The sequence below is a fragment of the Sturnira hondurensis genome, unplaced genomic scaffold (genome assembly GCF_014824575.4).
Source record: "Sturnira hondurensis isolate 20B ecotype Veracruz unplaced genomic scaffold, ASM1482457v3 Scaffold0014384, whole genome shotgun sequence".
NCBI classification, from domain to species: domain Eukaryota; kingdom Metazoa; phylum Chordata; class Mammalia; order Chiroptera; family Phyllostomidae; genus Sturnira; species Sturnira hondurensis.
Window position 1 is genome coordinate 3896996 of NW_028087015.1, and position 14869 is coordinate 3911864.

Sequence of the window (14869 nt, forward strand, 5' to 3'; positions counted from 1 at the left end):
GCCGTCCCTGTAAGCAAGCTCACCTTGCCCCAGTTGGTTAAAAAAAATTAGGCTCAGTCTTGGGAACAGCTGTCATCGGTAGGGGTATCTGTTTGTCTGGGCTGCCTGAAAAAAATCTGCCTCTTGCTAGGCTGCTTCCCAAATTCAGAGCTTTTCTCTGGGTTGGCAGCATTGGGAGAAAAGGACATTTAAGTCTTTCCAGGTTAAATTGTAGGTTTGGGTTAAAGCTTGCAGTTCCTCTGTGAATCTTGTAGGGTCTGTGAGAATCCACCCAACTGTGCGTTGTGGTCTCCTGAGTTTGACACTGAGAAGGACACATGAACTCCGGTGACCCCAGAGCCTTCCTGCACCTCTTGTAGGGGGCAGAGCAGGTCTAGTTCCAGAGACTTGCCAGGTACTGAGGGACAGAGGGGTCCATAAGCAGGTAAGGATGTTGGTATCAGGGTTGCTGGGTCTGAATTTTCAAGAATGGAGTCAAGAATGAAGGTGGTATTGCCCATTGTCTTCGGAGACAGAAATTTCCTTCCCTGGAAAAGAGGAAGTAATTGGGCAGCTGAGGGCAACAGGGGCTTCCCCACTGTTCTCTAGTTCCATCAGGTGACCAGAACCTAGGATGGTGCATGACTCCCTTGCCAGCTTTTGTGTCCCAAGGCCTGTGCCCTGCCCCTACTCTGACGGGGGCACGGATCCTTCCAAACACTACAGTGTAGTTTACGTTTGGGTGTGGAGTGTCACCCCGTCATCTGAGGGCAGTTGAGGTGGTGATCAGGATGGATTTTACTCCACTGGGTCAGGTGGCCTGCACTCCACACGGATGATACTTATGGCCCATTCCAAGTGAGCTGTCCCAGCTAGATGGCCTCTGGCCTTAGCTAGTGTTACTGCAGCCTCCACCCCATCCCCCAACCCCACCGCCCACCCTGTGTCTCGTACAAGGGGTTCCCGGAAACTCTGGCACCCCAGGGGAGAAACTCATCCTATAATTCTGGTTTTGAGCAGTCAGGCTAGTGACCTGTCGGGTCCTTAGTAGTTTGGCCTTTCCTGTTCCCAGCAGCCCTGGTCCTTTAAGAGGCCTGGTGGGCAGAAGGGATAGGGGGGTCCCTGTTAAGCCATCCCTGAGACTCTCATGAAAAAGGTGTTTAAAAAGACAGGGAGTCTGGGAGGGACCAGAGACCCCCAGCAACCGATGTATATTAGCCTGCCGGCCAGCCAGCCAGAGAGAGCGCCCTGGGCCCTGGGGGCAAATCCTGTCAGCTTTCTCTAGGAAGGTCATAAATTGCTGAGTACCCCTGGGTATGAGAATTGTGGGAAAAATTAACAATCAATCGGTCATTCTTAAGATTAGTTTCCTCTTGTGGTGGTTCTTTTAAAAGTATTTTCACAATTGGTTCAATATAAATCTTCCCATTTCTGTAAGTATTTGCAAGTAAAGGCTATTTATCATGTACCTTCTAGAGTATTGATGGGGGCTGGGGCCTGAGAGTTTTCAGCCTTGGAGGTACAATTTTCCACATGAATTTTAATTTCATTTTGAGATCTGCAGGAGGAGGCTGGAGGAAGGGAGGAGGAAGGTATCAGCTTGGGCGACTTCAGCCACTCAGGTTGAAAAGTGGCACTTTTTCCTTCAATTACCTCAGCCTCATTTACATTCCTAATTACCCAGCAGGAAGACCTGTTGAGACTCTCAGTGAAAGCTTTAAAGGCCATGAATAAGTGGTGGAGACAGAGTGTCTCAGCTCCAAGTCAAAGAATTATGTAGAACGTATCAGTATCCCATGTGTTACAGGATGGCCAGGTTAAACTGTGCTCCCTCCGTTCCCTCCGGGGCAGGCGACCAAGACCTCATGAAAGGTCTGGTTGGAAGGCCTCACTAGTGTTTCAACCTTGCCAGATTACCAGATTGGGTGAGGAAAAGGACAGACGCGGGCAGGCAGACAGGGAAAGGCTTAGAAGAGTGAGGCATGCGGGACACTGGGACACGGGAGCTTCTCAGAGGCTGCCAGAGTGGAGGTAGCAGCGCATCTGGGAAGTGCAGTCCAAGTGTGGTCCTGTGGGGGGGGGCGCAGCTAAGGAGTAGGAGCAGAGAGAAGCCTCTGGGGGAAGGCGGAGCTGAAGGGAGTGTAGGATCTGGAGCTGGAAAGGGCAGGCAATGGGGAGGGGGCAGCAGTGGAGTGGCGGGGGGGTGAGCTGGAGAGCATACACAGGTGGCAGCAGAGGCTAAGTGAGGAGTACGAGAGGCCATTCAAGGGCAGTTACAGCCCTCAGTGTGTCTGATTAATCCTATTAGGCAACTGCCCCGGGGTACGGATACCTGTTTCACCAGGTAGTGAGTATGCCTCCGTGGACTTCACGTGTGCTGGGCAGCCTATCGCATCTGGCCCAGGTCATCACCGGGTTATCCTATCTTGGGAGACTGGTTTACTTTAGTGGCAGGTGCCCTAGAGGCTCTTTAATGCCAGACCCAAGCCTACCATTAAGTGTTGCTGGAACACCAGACAGAAGGCAGAATAGGAGAAAAAAGAGAAGAGACAAGGGGACCTACTGGCTTAAAGGCAGGGAGGGTTCTGGTTTCTTACTACCAGCTACTCCTACTGGTGGTTTTGTGGTTGCCAAAAACTGTTGCTGGAGGAAACAGGTTCTTCTGCAGTGTTGCAGGAAAAGAATTTCAGGGACATTCACGTGGAAGGAGTTTTAAGTGACAGTGGCAAGGTTTAGTAAAGGGAAGTGACAGTACATTCTTGGAGAAGAAGAGAGACAAAAGGCAAGAGGGCAGCGGCTGCCCCAAGGTCTTTGTTAAACTTCCTTGTATTTCCTTGGGTTTGGGAAAAAGCAGGCTTTCTTTCTAACTAGCTAGTTTCTTTCTGGGGTTTTCTGGGGCTCGTGCCCTTCCCCTTTTGTGGTTGCCATTTTGGCTTCTGTGCACAAGTTTAGTAAAAAAATTCCCTTGCCATTTCCTGTTGGCTGAGTGGACTCCTTGGGGTGACCGACGGGCTGTCCTTCCTGCCTAGTGGATGTTGTGCTTGGTTTGGCAGGACGATTTCAGTTATTCCCTGGGGTAGCTGTAAAGCTGGGTTTTCCCTAGTTAATCAGATGTCTGGTTCCATTTGCTGCTACCTCTCTTGTTAATGTCTAAGTAACTTCCTACTCCAACATTCTGAGCAATAGAGATGATATATATCCATTCTTATTTGTTACAACATTAGTTACATGTCCCTAGACTGCAAGTATAATTTATATATTTTATTATGCTATGTGAGCAAAAATTGAACTGTCTCTGCATTTTACTTAGTTTGTTGCTTTGTGAATTTTATAAGGTCTACTACACACAACTGTCTTCCTTCACACATATCATTTGAAACACAGTAAGAGCAGTCTTAGAATAAAAATCCTTACTAACCTTCCACATTTCTTAGACCATAACATACCATCACTTAAGTGCTTTTATTCAAACGCAGTCAATAGTAATTAGGCCAAATTTGGACTTTTCATAGAATGAAGTACTGAGGCCGGATCCATCCCAATTTGTTTGGATGATGGCAGTATTTTTAGCCCATTGACAGATTCATGTACCTTCTGTGCATATTGTATTACCAGATATACGATATTATAGTATAGAAATGTTGAATTAACAATTTTTAAAAGCATATTTTATTGATTACGCTATTTCAGTTGTCCCATTTTTTCCTTCCCTTTATTCCCCTCCACCCTGCACTGCCCTCCCACCAGCATTTCCCCTCCACCTTAGTTCATGTCCGTAAGTTGTACATACAAGTTCTTGGGCTTCTCCATTTCCTATACTATTCTTAACCTCCCCCTGTCTATTTTGTACCTACCAGTTATGCTTCTTATTCTCTGTACCTTTTCCCCCATTCTCCCCACTCCTCCTCCCCACTGATAAACCTCCATGTGATCTCCATTTCTGTGATTCTGTTCCTGTTCTAGTTGTTTGCTTAGATTGTTTTTGTTTTTATTTCTTAATAAAAACTTTTGTCCTAGGTTACACAAAGACCACCTGAGTAACTGAGATAAATAAGCTTACTTCTCTTTGCTTTAATTTCCACACTTTTAAAATTGGAATACCTGCCCAAATTGCTTACCACACTGGGATAATCTAGATCTCCTATTGATTTTTTTAGTAAGGAAAAAACTAATTCCAAGGGTTACTATAACAATAAATTAAAATAAATGTCATATTTTCTTTCTATAAATCCATGTATATTTCCAAAACTTCCAGACATTAATTATTCCAGACATTAAATCACATACCAAAAATAAAAATTTAAAAGCACTCTTTATTGCACATTTACAATATATTTGACAACCTTATGGTTTAATGAATCACTAAATTAATTACATTTTGGACATGCATTGCTATTTTAGACTATTCAAATTCAGTCAATAAATTTTTTATTTCTTCAGGTGAATAAATCCTGCAATTCAAAAAGTGTTAATATTTAGCTTCTTTTTTAAATATTTACTATTCTCTTGTAATAATGAAAACTGTTGCACTAAAGCTACTGTTAGGTCTGTAAAAAAGGGGCAGTCAGCTTTCTTGGTAATAGAAAGAGACATTTTGGGGGATGGCTAGAAACCCAAACTGAATATACCCTGTTAGATTAGTTCCAGAGAATATGGTTTATCTTTAATGCATACATTTGCCTGAGAATAAGTGGTGACTAAATATTTTCTGGTATCTACCCATATTATTTCAGTGTGTCTCTTTACTATTTTTAAGTGGAGGAAAACCTCCGTCTTTATAATGAAGGTAAGTGTAAAAGAGACATTGTAAAATTAGAGCCCACAAATCCTACATGAAGAACTGTGAAAGTAATGGTCCACTGTTGCTAAGAACTAGACAGATATATAAAGTTTAGTTTGTTACATGAAAAACATCAATAAGTTACTTATATTCAGACTTTCTATGAGCACCCACATTTTATATAACACAATATTATAAAAATTTCAAAGCACACTTAAAAATGTTTAAGTAATTATTATCTACATCATTTGTGATTGTTCAACTGTAGTAAGGAGTGAAAATTCCTAAAACGGAAAGAAAAAGTAGCAGAGGAAGCAGAAAACAACGAACCCGATGACCCAGTTCACTGAATAAATATAGATGATCACCATATCCATGTCAAACCACCAGCCACGGCTGTCGTCCTCAAAGTGCAGGTAGTCCATCCTGTGCGCGCCATGCGGGAACTGCCTCCTCGTCACCGGAGCTGTGTGTCTGTGGAAACCTGGAAGACGTGTGGACGTGTTACTTTAGTCCATCGTATCCGGTACATGTGCCCAGAAAGGACAGTGCATTAGGCACACAGGTGCCATGAACTGGCCATACCTTTATTCTCACGACATGGTTTGTTGTATTCCTAATGGTTCTTTTCAATGGCAAGCAATGGTCAGATGTCTCGTTTAGTCAAGGGTTTCAATGGTAGGGATGGTAAAATTGGCAAAGCTAAGTTAGCTAATTAAAATTAGCAAAACTAAAGTAAAATTAGCTTTCATTTTTATCAATTTCAAACTATATGTCTACTTAAATGATTGGCTGGTACATAAAGAGTCAATCTCAAAAGTAAATATAATAGTCTAAATCATACGACTGAATGACATTTCTGAGAAATAGTGCATCTCCCTGTAAAATACCGTCTTTTTTTCTTTGCGACATTTACATGTGAATTATTCAGAGCTTGAGTGTACACTTGCTCAATGGCAACCTGGTTTTGCTGGGTGACTGCTATGTAATTTCAAAAGTCTCTAAAAAATAAAATTCAATTTTCTAAAGACTGATAATCTGATTATTAATCTTTGCTTTTTACTACCTACTGCCTACTTTATTTCTGTACTTAAATGTGTTAGTAAGTGAAGACAATACAATAAACTGAAAAGATTAATTTTAGAATTTAATAGTAACTCTAGTGATAAAGGCTCTGTGATGCTCAAGCTGAAAGCAGACTCTAGCTCATCCATTGTAACAACTGAGCAATATTAAATGTATACGCTGCTTCTTCTGATCACGAGGCTTCATTCGCCTGGGTATTAGTATGGTTATTTAAAGTCAAACTTCTTTGATCAATAATGGTCCTAAATTACTGTTTATATATGTTTTACTTCTCAAACAAAAATCATATATATTTAGGGTACAAAACATGATTTGACATAATTGTATGGTGAAATGGCTACTATAGCCAAGCTAATTAACACATCTGTTTCTTGAAATAATTATTTTTTTGTGGTTGTGAGAGCACCTAAAGTCTATCGTGTCAGCAAATTTTCAGTGTCTCATATATATGTAGTTTGAAATATTTTCTCCCAATCCGTAGGCCATCTTTTTTATTGTCTCCTTTGCCATGCAGAAGTGTTTCAGTTTGATGTGGTCTCACTTGTTTACTTTTGCTTCTGTTGTCAGATCCAAAAAAATCATCGTCAAGAAGCTTACTCTCTATGTTTTCTTGCAGGGTTTTACAGTTTCAGGCCTTACATTGGGGTCTTCAATATATTTTGAGCTACTTTTTGTATATGGTGCAGGCTAGGGTTCAATTTCATTCTTTTGCATGTGGCAGTCAAGTCTTCCCAGCACCATTTATTGAAAAATCTGTTTTGTTGAAGAGATTATCCTTTCCCCATTTTGTACTCTTGGCACCCCCACTCAAATTAGTTGAACTTACATGAGTGGGTTATTTCTGGGCTTTCTGTTGTGTTCCATTGGTCTAAGTATCTGTTTTTATGCCAGTACCATACTATTTTGATTAGAGCTTTGCAATATAATTTGAAATCAGGAAGCATGATACCTTGCATTCTGTTCTCAAAATTGGTCTGGCTGTTCAGAGTCTTTTGTGGTTTCATACAAATTTTATGATTGTTCTTTCTATTTCTGTGAAGTACACCACTGGTATTTTGATAGGGATTGGACTAACTCTTATACTGCTTTGAGTAGTGTGGACGTTGTAACAGTATGAATTCTTCCAATCAATGAACATGAAATAGCTTTCCATTGAATTGTATCTTCTTTAATTTCTTTCATCAATGACTGAATTAGGTTGGTGTGTCAGCTCCTCTGTTTTTTGTTGGCCTTATTAGTATTATCTTTAATCTGATTTCTTTATAGGATTCTGTTTCATTAAGTCTCTTGGCCACTTTGTGCTGGCAGTAGAGCTAAAACTAGATAATATAATAAAAAATCCATTTACCTGGGCACATGTAAACTTCAATATATTGCAACTCACAAAAAGACAAACTAATGGAATGAGTACTTCTGGCCAAGATGAAGGCATAGGTAGATATACTTTGCTTCCTCACACAACCAAAACAAAAGACAACCAGAACTGCCAGAAAATCAAACTGTATGGGAAGTTCGACAACCAAGGATTTAAAGAAGAAACATTCATCCAGAGGGGTGGAGGGGTGGAGACAGGCAGCCAAGGAACTCCTACAAAGGAGTTCCCATCAGACTATCAGCTGATTTCTCAAAAGAAACCTTGCAGTCAAGAACGGGCTGGAAAGAAGTATTCCAAGTCACGAAAGGCAAGGACTTACATCCAAGGACTGGCAGCAAGGCAGTAGACTGGGCAGGTGAGGCAGCAGCTGGCAGACTGGGCAGTCCCACATTTGTGTGCAGATAAGCCAGGAGGAACAACTGGGAAGAGAGACCACACAACCCAAGGTTCCCACCCAGGAAACTAAAGCCTTAAAACCTCTGGCTGTAAAATTCTGTGGGTGTTGCAGCAGTGGGAGGAACTCCCAGCCTCATGGTAAAGTTCATTGGAGAGACCCACAGGGTCTTAGAATGTACACAAACCCACCCACCCACCCAGGAATGAGCACCAGAAGGGCCCAATTTGCTTGTGGGTAGCAGGGGAAGTGGCTGAAAGCGGGTGAGAACCAAACAAGCGACACTGTTCCCTCCTTGACTCCTCCCCTGCATATACAGTGCCACAACACAGTGACTGGGTTGCTCCACCCTGGTAAATACCTAAGGCACCACCCCTTAGAATGTAATAGGTGTGCCATGACCAAGAACTATGGCCCAAATTAAAGAACAGATCAAAACTCCAGAAAAAGATCTAAGTGACAAGGAGATAGCTAACCCATCAGATGCAAAGTTCAAAACACTGTAATCCAGATGCTCACAGAAATGACTGTGTACATATGTGAAATAGAGGAAGAAGCAAAGGCAATGCAAAGTGATATAAAGGAAAATATACAAGGGAACTGACAGTGAAGGGAAGGAAACTGGGACTCAAACCAACAATTTGGAACAGAAGGAAAAAATAAACATTCAACCAGAACAGAATGGAGAAAGCAGAATTTTTAAAAATGAGGAGAGGCTTAGGAACCTCAGGGTCAACATGAAACATTCCAACATCCAAATCATAAGGCTGCCAGAAGGAGAAGAGGAAGAGTAAGAAACGGAAAACTTATTTGAACAAACAATGAAGGAAAACTTCCTTATTCTGTCAAAGGAAACAGACTTCCAGGAAGCTCAGAGAGTCCCAAAGAAACTGGCACACCAACGCACATCATAGTTAAGTTACCCAAGATTAAAGATAATAAGAGAATCTTAAAAGCAGCAAAAGGAAAGGAGAGAGTTACTTACAAGGGAGTGCCCATAAAACTATCAACTGATTTCTCAGTAGAAATCTTACAGGCAAGAAGGGGCTGGAAAGAAGTATTTGAAGTCATGAAAGGCAAGGACCTATACTCAATATTACTCTATCCAACAAAGCTATCATTTAGAGTGGAAGGCCAGATAAAATGCTTCCCAGATAAGGTCAAGTTAAATGAGTTTATCACCATCAAGCCCTTATTATATGAAATGTTAAAGGGACTTATCTAAGAAAAAGAAGATCAAAACTATGAACAGTAAAATGGCAACAAACTCATAAGTATCAACAACTTAACCTAAAACAAAAACCAACTAAACAAACAACTAAAACAGGAACAGGATCACAGAAATGGAGATCACATGGAGGGTTATCAGCAGGGAGGAGGGGGGGGAGAGTGGGAGAAAAGGTACAGGGAACAAGTAGCATAAATGGTAGGTACAAAATAGATGGGGAGATTAAGAACAGGATAGGAAATGGAGGAGCCAAAGAACGTATATGTGTGACCCATGGACATGAACTACAAGGGGAAGAATGCTGGTGGGAGGGAGGGTGCAGGGCGGAGAGGGATAAAGGAGAGAAAAAAATGGGAGAACAAAAAAGAAAATGAGAAAAATGAACGAATGAAGTCAGCCTTTCTGTGTTGTCACAGTTCCCGTTTTCCTCAGCTAACATGACACACCATCATAACATGTAAGTGAATATGGCAGGGTAAGTCCTGACAAAACATTAGCAAAGATTCTTTTTTCTGTGTAGATAAACATAATATAAACTTGAATGTTACCTTCCTACATTCCAATGAACTGCCTTGCACCCAACCTCTGGGTATTCTGTTTTGGTGATATATACAAGCTATTTCAATCCTGACAGCTTTTTAAAGCTATCTAACTACTGTTCTCTAAACTATAGTCACTATTTGAAGAGGAAAAGGGCCTTTCTGTTTGTGTAAGAGAGAGGGCAAGTAGGAATAGTTTTTCTCCCATTCAAATATTATCCCAACACATAAACACAAACATTCCTAAAGTAGTTTATACACCTAAAAACCTCTTCACAAATTTAGGCTGGAAAGTGGGTAACACTGTCATTGGAAATTATTACTGTTATTTTTATGTAAAAATATGTGATTTAGCTACCCCTGAAGTCTATTTAGAACCCTTAGATTCTTCGGGTGCAAAAGGCCCAGTTGCTTGTGTAAAGGGGTCACGGCATTGACCGCAGAGTTGCAGAGAGCAGCAGAGCTGAGAACAGATGTGGCACAAAAGATGGGGCAGCATGAGGAGGGGGACCACCCGTGCTGGTTCTTCCCAGGACAGTCTCAGTCTGGTCGTGTTGTCCCGGGATAATTATTAAGAGTGCCCCTCACTCTAAAAGTGTCCTCATGAATGCTAATTTCCTTTCTGGTGGAAGGCGGGAGAAAGAAAGTGTAGGAAGTGTAGGAAGACACTAGGCTACGACATTTCCAGCTCTGAACGCGGAGAGGCGGTGGCAGCTCAGGTCAGGATGGCTCAGGCAATGAGCTTTCTTCAGCAGGCTGGGTAATGATCACTAAGCTGGATAATGACTGTTGCTTGCTTATTGTTAACTTCTTCAAAAGTTTTTTTAAAGTAAAGGGGCAGTGGGTGTTTTCAATAATTTTGGAATTTCTAAAGCTGTAAATTAGAAGGGATGAATGCAATTTCTAAGTCAAAATCAGACTACAAGAAAATATCCTCACAGACATTGTTGCTGGATAAGTATTAGATTGACTGACATTAGAAATCAGAACTGACTAGTTGTGGGAATACTAATCACCGTGATTAATTGCAGATTCCACTGTAAGGTGAGAAGAGTGAAAATGTCTAGTTCATCGAGCTGTTTAGAGGATTAGATGAATTAGTACATGTAAAGCATAGGACTGGCCCACAGCAAAGGTCCAATGTTAGATTCTTACACTATTGCTGCTGCTGCTGCAACTACTTTCTTGTTTTCATTTTTTCTACTACTTTTAATATGAGGAAGAAGCTGCCTTTTTTGCCAGTACTTGCTCTTCATATTATGTCTACCTTTTCTGAATAAACCAGTAAACTTCTCATTGTTTGTTCAAGCAAATGGCTGAGGCACAGTGTTTTTTAAGTATGAATTGAGTTCTCTAAGGCATTTCCTTATTTTAAATAGACTTTCAGAATATCAGATACTGAAAATATGGAGTTAGTTAAACATTTATGGAGACTATAAGTGCTACATGTTAATGGCTAATGATTTAAAGATATTTTAAGACACGGTTCCTGTCTTAAGAAACTATTGGTCTGGAACAGTGTTTCTCAATCTTTTTTTTATCACCCATGTTAAGAGAAAAAATAAGTTAAATTTATAGTTATTTTAAATTAAGTATTCTAATCAATAAATTAAATGTAATTTCTTCCTAATGAAAGCAATTAAAAAGTAAGGAGTAAGATTTTGTCAGGTAGAGCTGAGCCTCTGAGGGCCTTAAACGACCGTGCTAACTATGCTTTCCTGTTCCCCAGGACCAAGTTTTTGCCAATCTTGGGGCCATACCACCCCCATTTAAAATGAAAGTCTAGGTGATAATACACTAAAAACCATTATGATAACAGTTAACACATATATTTTAATATATCATTCCAAAAATAAATCTGTTTTGAAGTTAATGGGGTAAGATACTTCTGAACTAGGAATTCACTTTTATACAAACTGAACCACAACCTACTATTGGTGATAAAACTGATAATAATTAGTTTGGTATTAAGTCATGGTTAATGAATATCCAGTATTAGTAGTACATTTTAACTATTTAAAGTAAAGAACATAGTAAAGGCATGTACTTCATACTTATTTTCCTACATGAAGGAAAAAGAAGCTCTTGGAGAAATTCACTGTGTGACATCAAAGAGAAAGAAAGAACCGCAGAGGAAAATCTTGAAGTCACTATGGGTGTAGAATGAATATAAACAAGAATCAGCATTCCAGAAGCTCAAACAGGTACTTCTGCCTCTTCATAAATTCTATTTTGTGAAAACAATTTGTCTCACAATTTCTCTCATTTCCAAGAAAAATCAAAGCTATGACTTATTGTCCCCACAGAATATGGTCCAAATTAGTATTTGCCATCAAAAACCATAAAGCAAACTCCACTGTTTTGAAGATTGTTTTTCAGAGACAGAAAGACCGTTAGTTATCTTGAGATACTTATTTTTGCAATTGTAGCTCTTGCCAAGTGCTCATAGTGGGTCTTGAATAGACATTTGTTGAGTGGGTAAGCGAGTGCCTGTATATGAAAGGATATACTTAAGACTATAGAATGAATAATTAGTGTATTATCTGAGACTATCCTAAATCAAGTCTCTCAAATGCATTTTCAGTAGGATTTAATGTTATTATCAAGAAATACATTCTTTAGAGGTTAATTCAGAGCCCTAAAATCAGTATTAAAAAGGAAATATGTCCTACCCTTCCTGTGATGGGACAAAGGTTGAAACACACTATTTCACAGCTCTGTATTCTTCATATTACATAAGAATTTTGTTTTGTCAAAAGTTGATTGATATAAGTAGGTCTTAGCAGAGGTGGATTGATATTTTTATAGTCACAAGTAAGTATAGAGTTCCTCAGTTAATATACTCAAAAACTTAATGCAAAATGGATTTTAAATTTTCTTATCTATAGCTTTAGCATAGTCAAGTGTATTAATCCTGCAAAATTAAATTTTAATATTAAGTTAAAATATGTTGCAAATTATTTATAATTTTATTGCACTTGCTTAATTTTGAGTACAGTTTACAAGTTATCAGATGAAATTGTATCAACTTTTTTCTTATCCTCAACCAAGGACATGCTTATTGATCTTAGAGAGAGGGGCAGGCGGGGAAAGAGAGAAGGAGAGAAACACTGATGTGAAAGAGAAACACCAATTGGCTGCCTCTTGCATGCACCCCAACTGAGGAATGAACCCATAACCCAGGCATGTTCAAATGGGAACATCAAATGGGAATCAAGCCAGCGCTAAATCCACTGAGTCACAGCAGCCAGGCCTAAAGGTTGTGGACAACTTGATCTCTCCTTTTTTTTTTTTTAAGATTTTATTTGTTTATTTTTAGAGAGAGGGAAAGGGAGGGAGAAGGAGTGGGAGAGAAATACCAATGTGTGGTTGCCTCTCACCTGCCTCCTACTGGAGACCTGGCCTGCAACCCAGGCATGTGCCCTGATTGGGGATCAAACCAGTGACCCTTCGGTTCTCCGGCCAGCACTCAATCCACTGAGCCACACCAGCTGGGGCTCTTTTTTTTGTAATTGGAGAATTTAATTCATTTGTTTAAATTAGTTATTGGCAGTTTAAGATATACTGTTAACATTTTGTTGTTTCTGGGTGTTTTATAGATCCATTGTTCCTTGTTTCTTATCCTGCTCTCTTTTTTCATGTTCTGATGGCCTTTGTATCAGTTTGCTTTGACTTCTTTATTATGTACTTTTGTACAATTGCTAAGGGTTTTTTTCCTTGTGGTTACCAGGAGGCTTACATAAAATACCTTAAAATTCTAACATGTTATTTTTACATTGATAACAACTTAACTTCAATAGAATTCCTAAACTTTTACTTCTACTTCCTCTCACATTTTAGGTTATTGTTTTACAATTTACATATTTTTATACTGAGTTACAAATAATAGATTATTTTAGTTATGGTTATTTTTACATTAATTTTTAACTTTTAAGCTGGAGTTGTAAGTAAATTATGTACCACAATTAGCATATTATAGAATCTAACTTTGACTATATATTTACCAGTGAGTTTTGCACTGCCTTTTTATGTTTACATGCTATTAATTAGTGTCCTTTTATTTCCACTCAAAGAACTCCCTTTAATATTTCTTATAAGCAGATCTGGTCAGTGAACTCACTCAGCTTTTGTTTGTATGGGGAAGTCTTTATCTCTTTTCTATTTCTGAAGGACAGCTTCACTGGGTATTGAATTTTAAGCGGGCAGTTTTTTTCCTTCAATATTTTTCATTTGTCATTCCATTCTCTCCTGGTCTGAAGTTTCTGCTGAGAAACCCGCTGATAGTTTTAGGGGGGTTCTCTTGTAAGAAACCTCTCTTTACTCTCACTGCTTTGAAAAATCTCTTTTGTCTTTGATTTTTGACAGATTCATTATAATGTATCTCAGTGTAGACCCATTTGGGATATTTTGGGTCTCACAGATTTAGATGTTCATTTCTCACCCCAGGTTTGGAAAATTTTTAGCTATTATTGCTTTAAACATACTTTGTGGTCCTCCCTCTTTCTCTCCTGCTGGAATTTCCGTAAACACAAATATTTTTCTTTTCATTTTATCCCACTGATCCTGGAGACTTTCTTCACTATCTAGCCATCTATTTAGTTACTTGTTTAGTTAGTTAGTTTCTCCAACTGGACAATTTGAAATGTCCTCTCCCCTGTGTCTCTGATTCCTTCTTCTGCATGGTTGAGTCTGCTTTAGGGACTATTGCGCTCTTCAGATCAATGACATTGTTCAATTCTACAATTTCTGTTTTTTTTTATGGTTTCTATTTCTTTGTCAAAATTCTTGTTTTGTTCAAGCGCTATTTTCCTAATTTTGTTTCGCTAGCTGTGTGTTCATGTAGTTAGCTAGATTTCCCTAAGAGATTTATTTTGAGTTCCTGACATAGATCTCCAATTCTTCAGGGTCAGTTATTAGAACTTTACTAGTTTCCTTTGGTGGTGCCATATTTACCTTATTTTGCATTATCCTCGATTCCTTACATTGGTATCTGCACACTGAGCAACTGGGCTTTTCTTACACATTTCATAGGTTTCCTTAGGCAGACAGACCTTTACCAGTCCACTCATTTTGGGTTTCTGGGTGTGTCTACCGGTAATAACCTTAGGGAGGAGGGGCCTGCCATTATGGTCTGTTTTGGGGTGAGGCAACCGACCTAGCTCTGAGATTGGGGGTTGAGGGTGGTGTGCCACTGACTGAGAAGTTGGATAGGGCTCCTGGCTTTGATCCCTGTCCAAGTAAAGCTGTAGGATAGGGAACTGTTACACAGGATGGTGTAAAAGTAGGTTTCTAGTTGTGAGTATTGTTGTATTATTATTTATTTATTGTTGTATTTTCCGTACAAACAACCGTAAACTGACTTTTGATCCCAACCTGTAGTACATGGGACTCTGAATTAGCTTCCCTGGACTGGCTGTGTAGCAGTGTGGTATTTAGCGCTGTGCGGCTCACTGTTTGCGGACCCCACTCAAGCAAGTGTGTGCACTTA

General features: G+C 39.7%; 1 protein-coding gene across 2 annotated transcripts in view; it reads right to left on the reverse strand.

Moving 5' to 3' along the window:
* Positions 1–4272: 4272 nt before the first annotated feature.
* Positions 4273–14869, reverse strand: part of RNF180 (ring finger protein 180) — a 157247-nt gene continuing 146650 nt past the window's right edge. For both annotated transcript variants that reach the window (XM_037062875.1, XM_037062874.1), the window contains one exon: positions 4273–5243. In XM_037062875.1, coding sequence (XP_036918770.1) covers positions 5044–5243 — 200 coding nt within the window. In that variant the 3' untranslated portion in view covers positions 4273–5043. The remainder of the gene's footprint in view (positions 5244–14869) is intronic.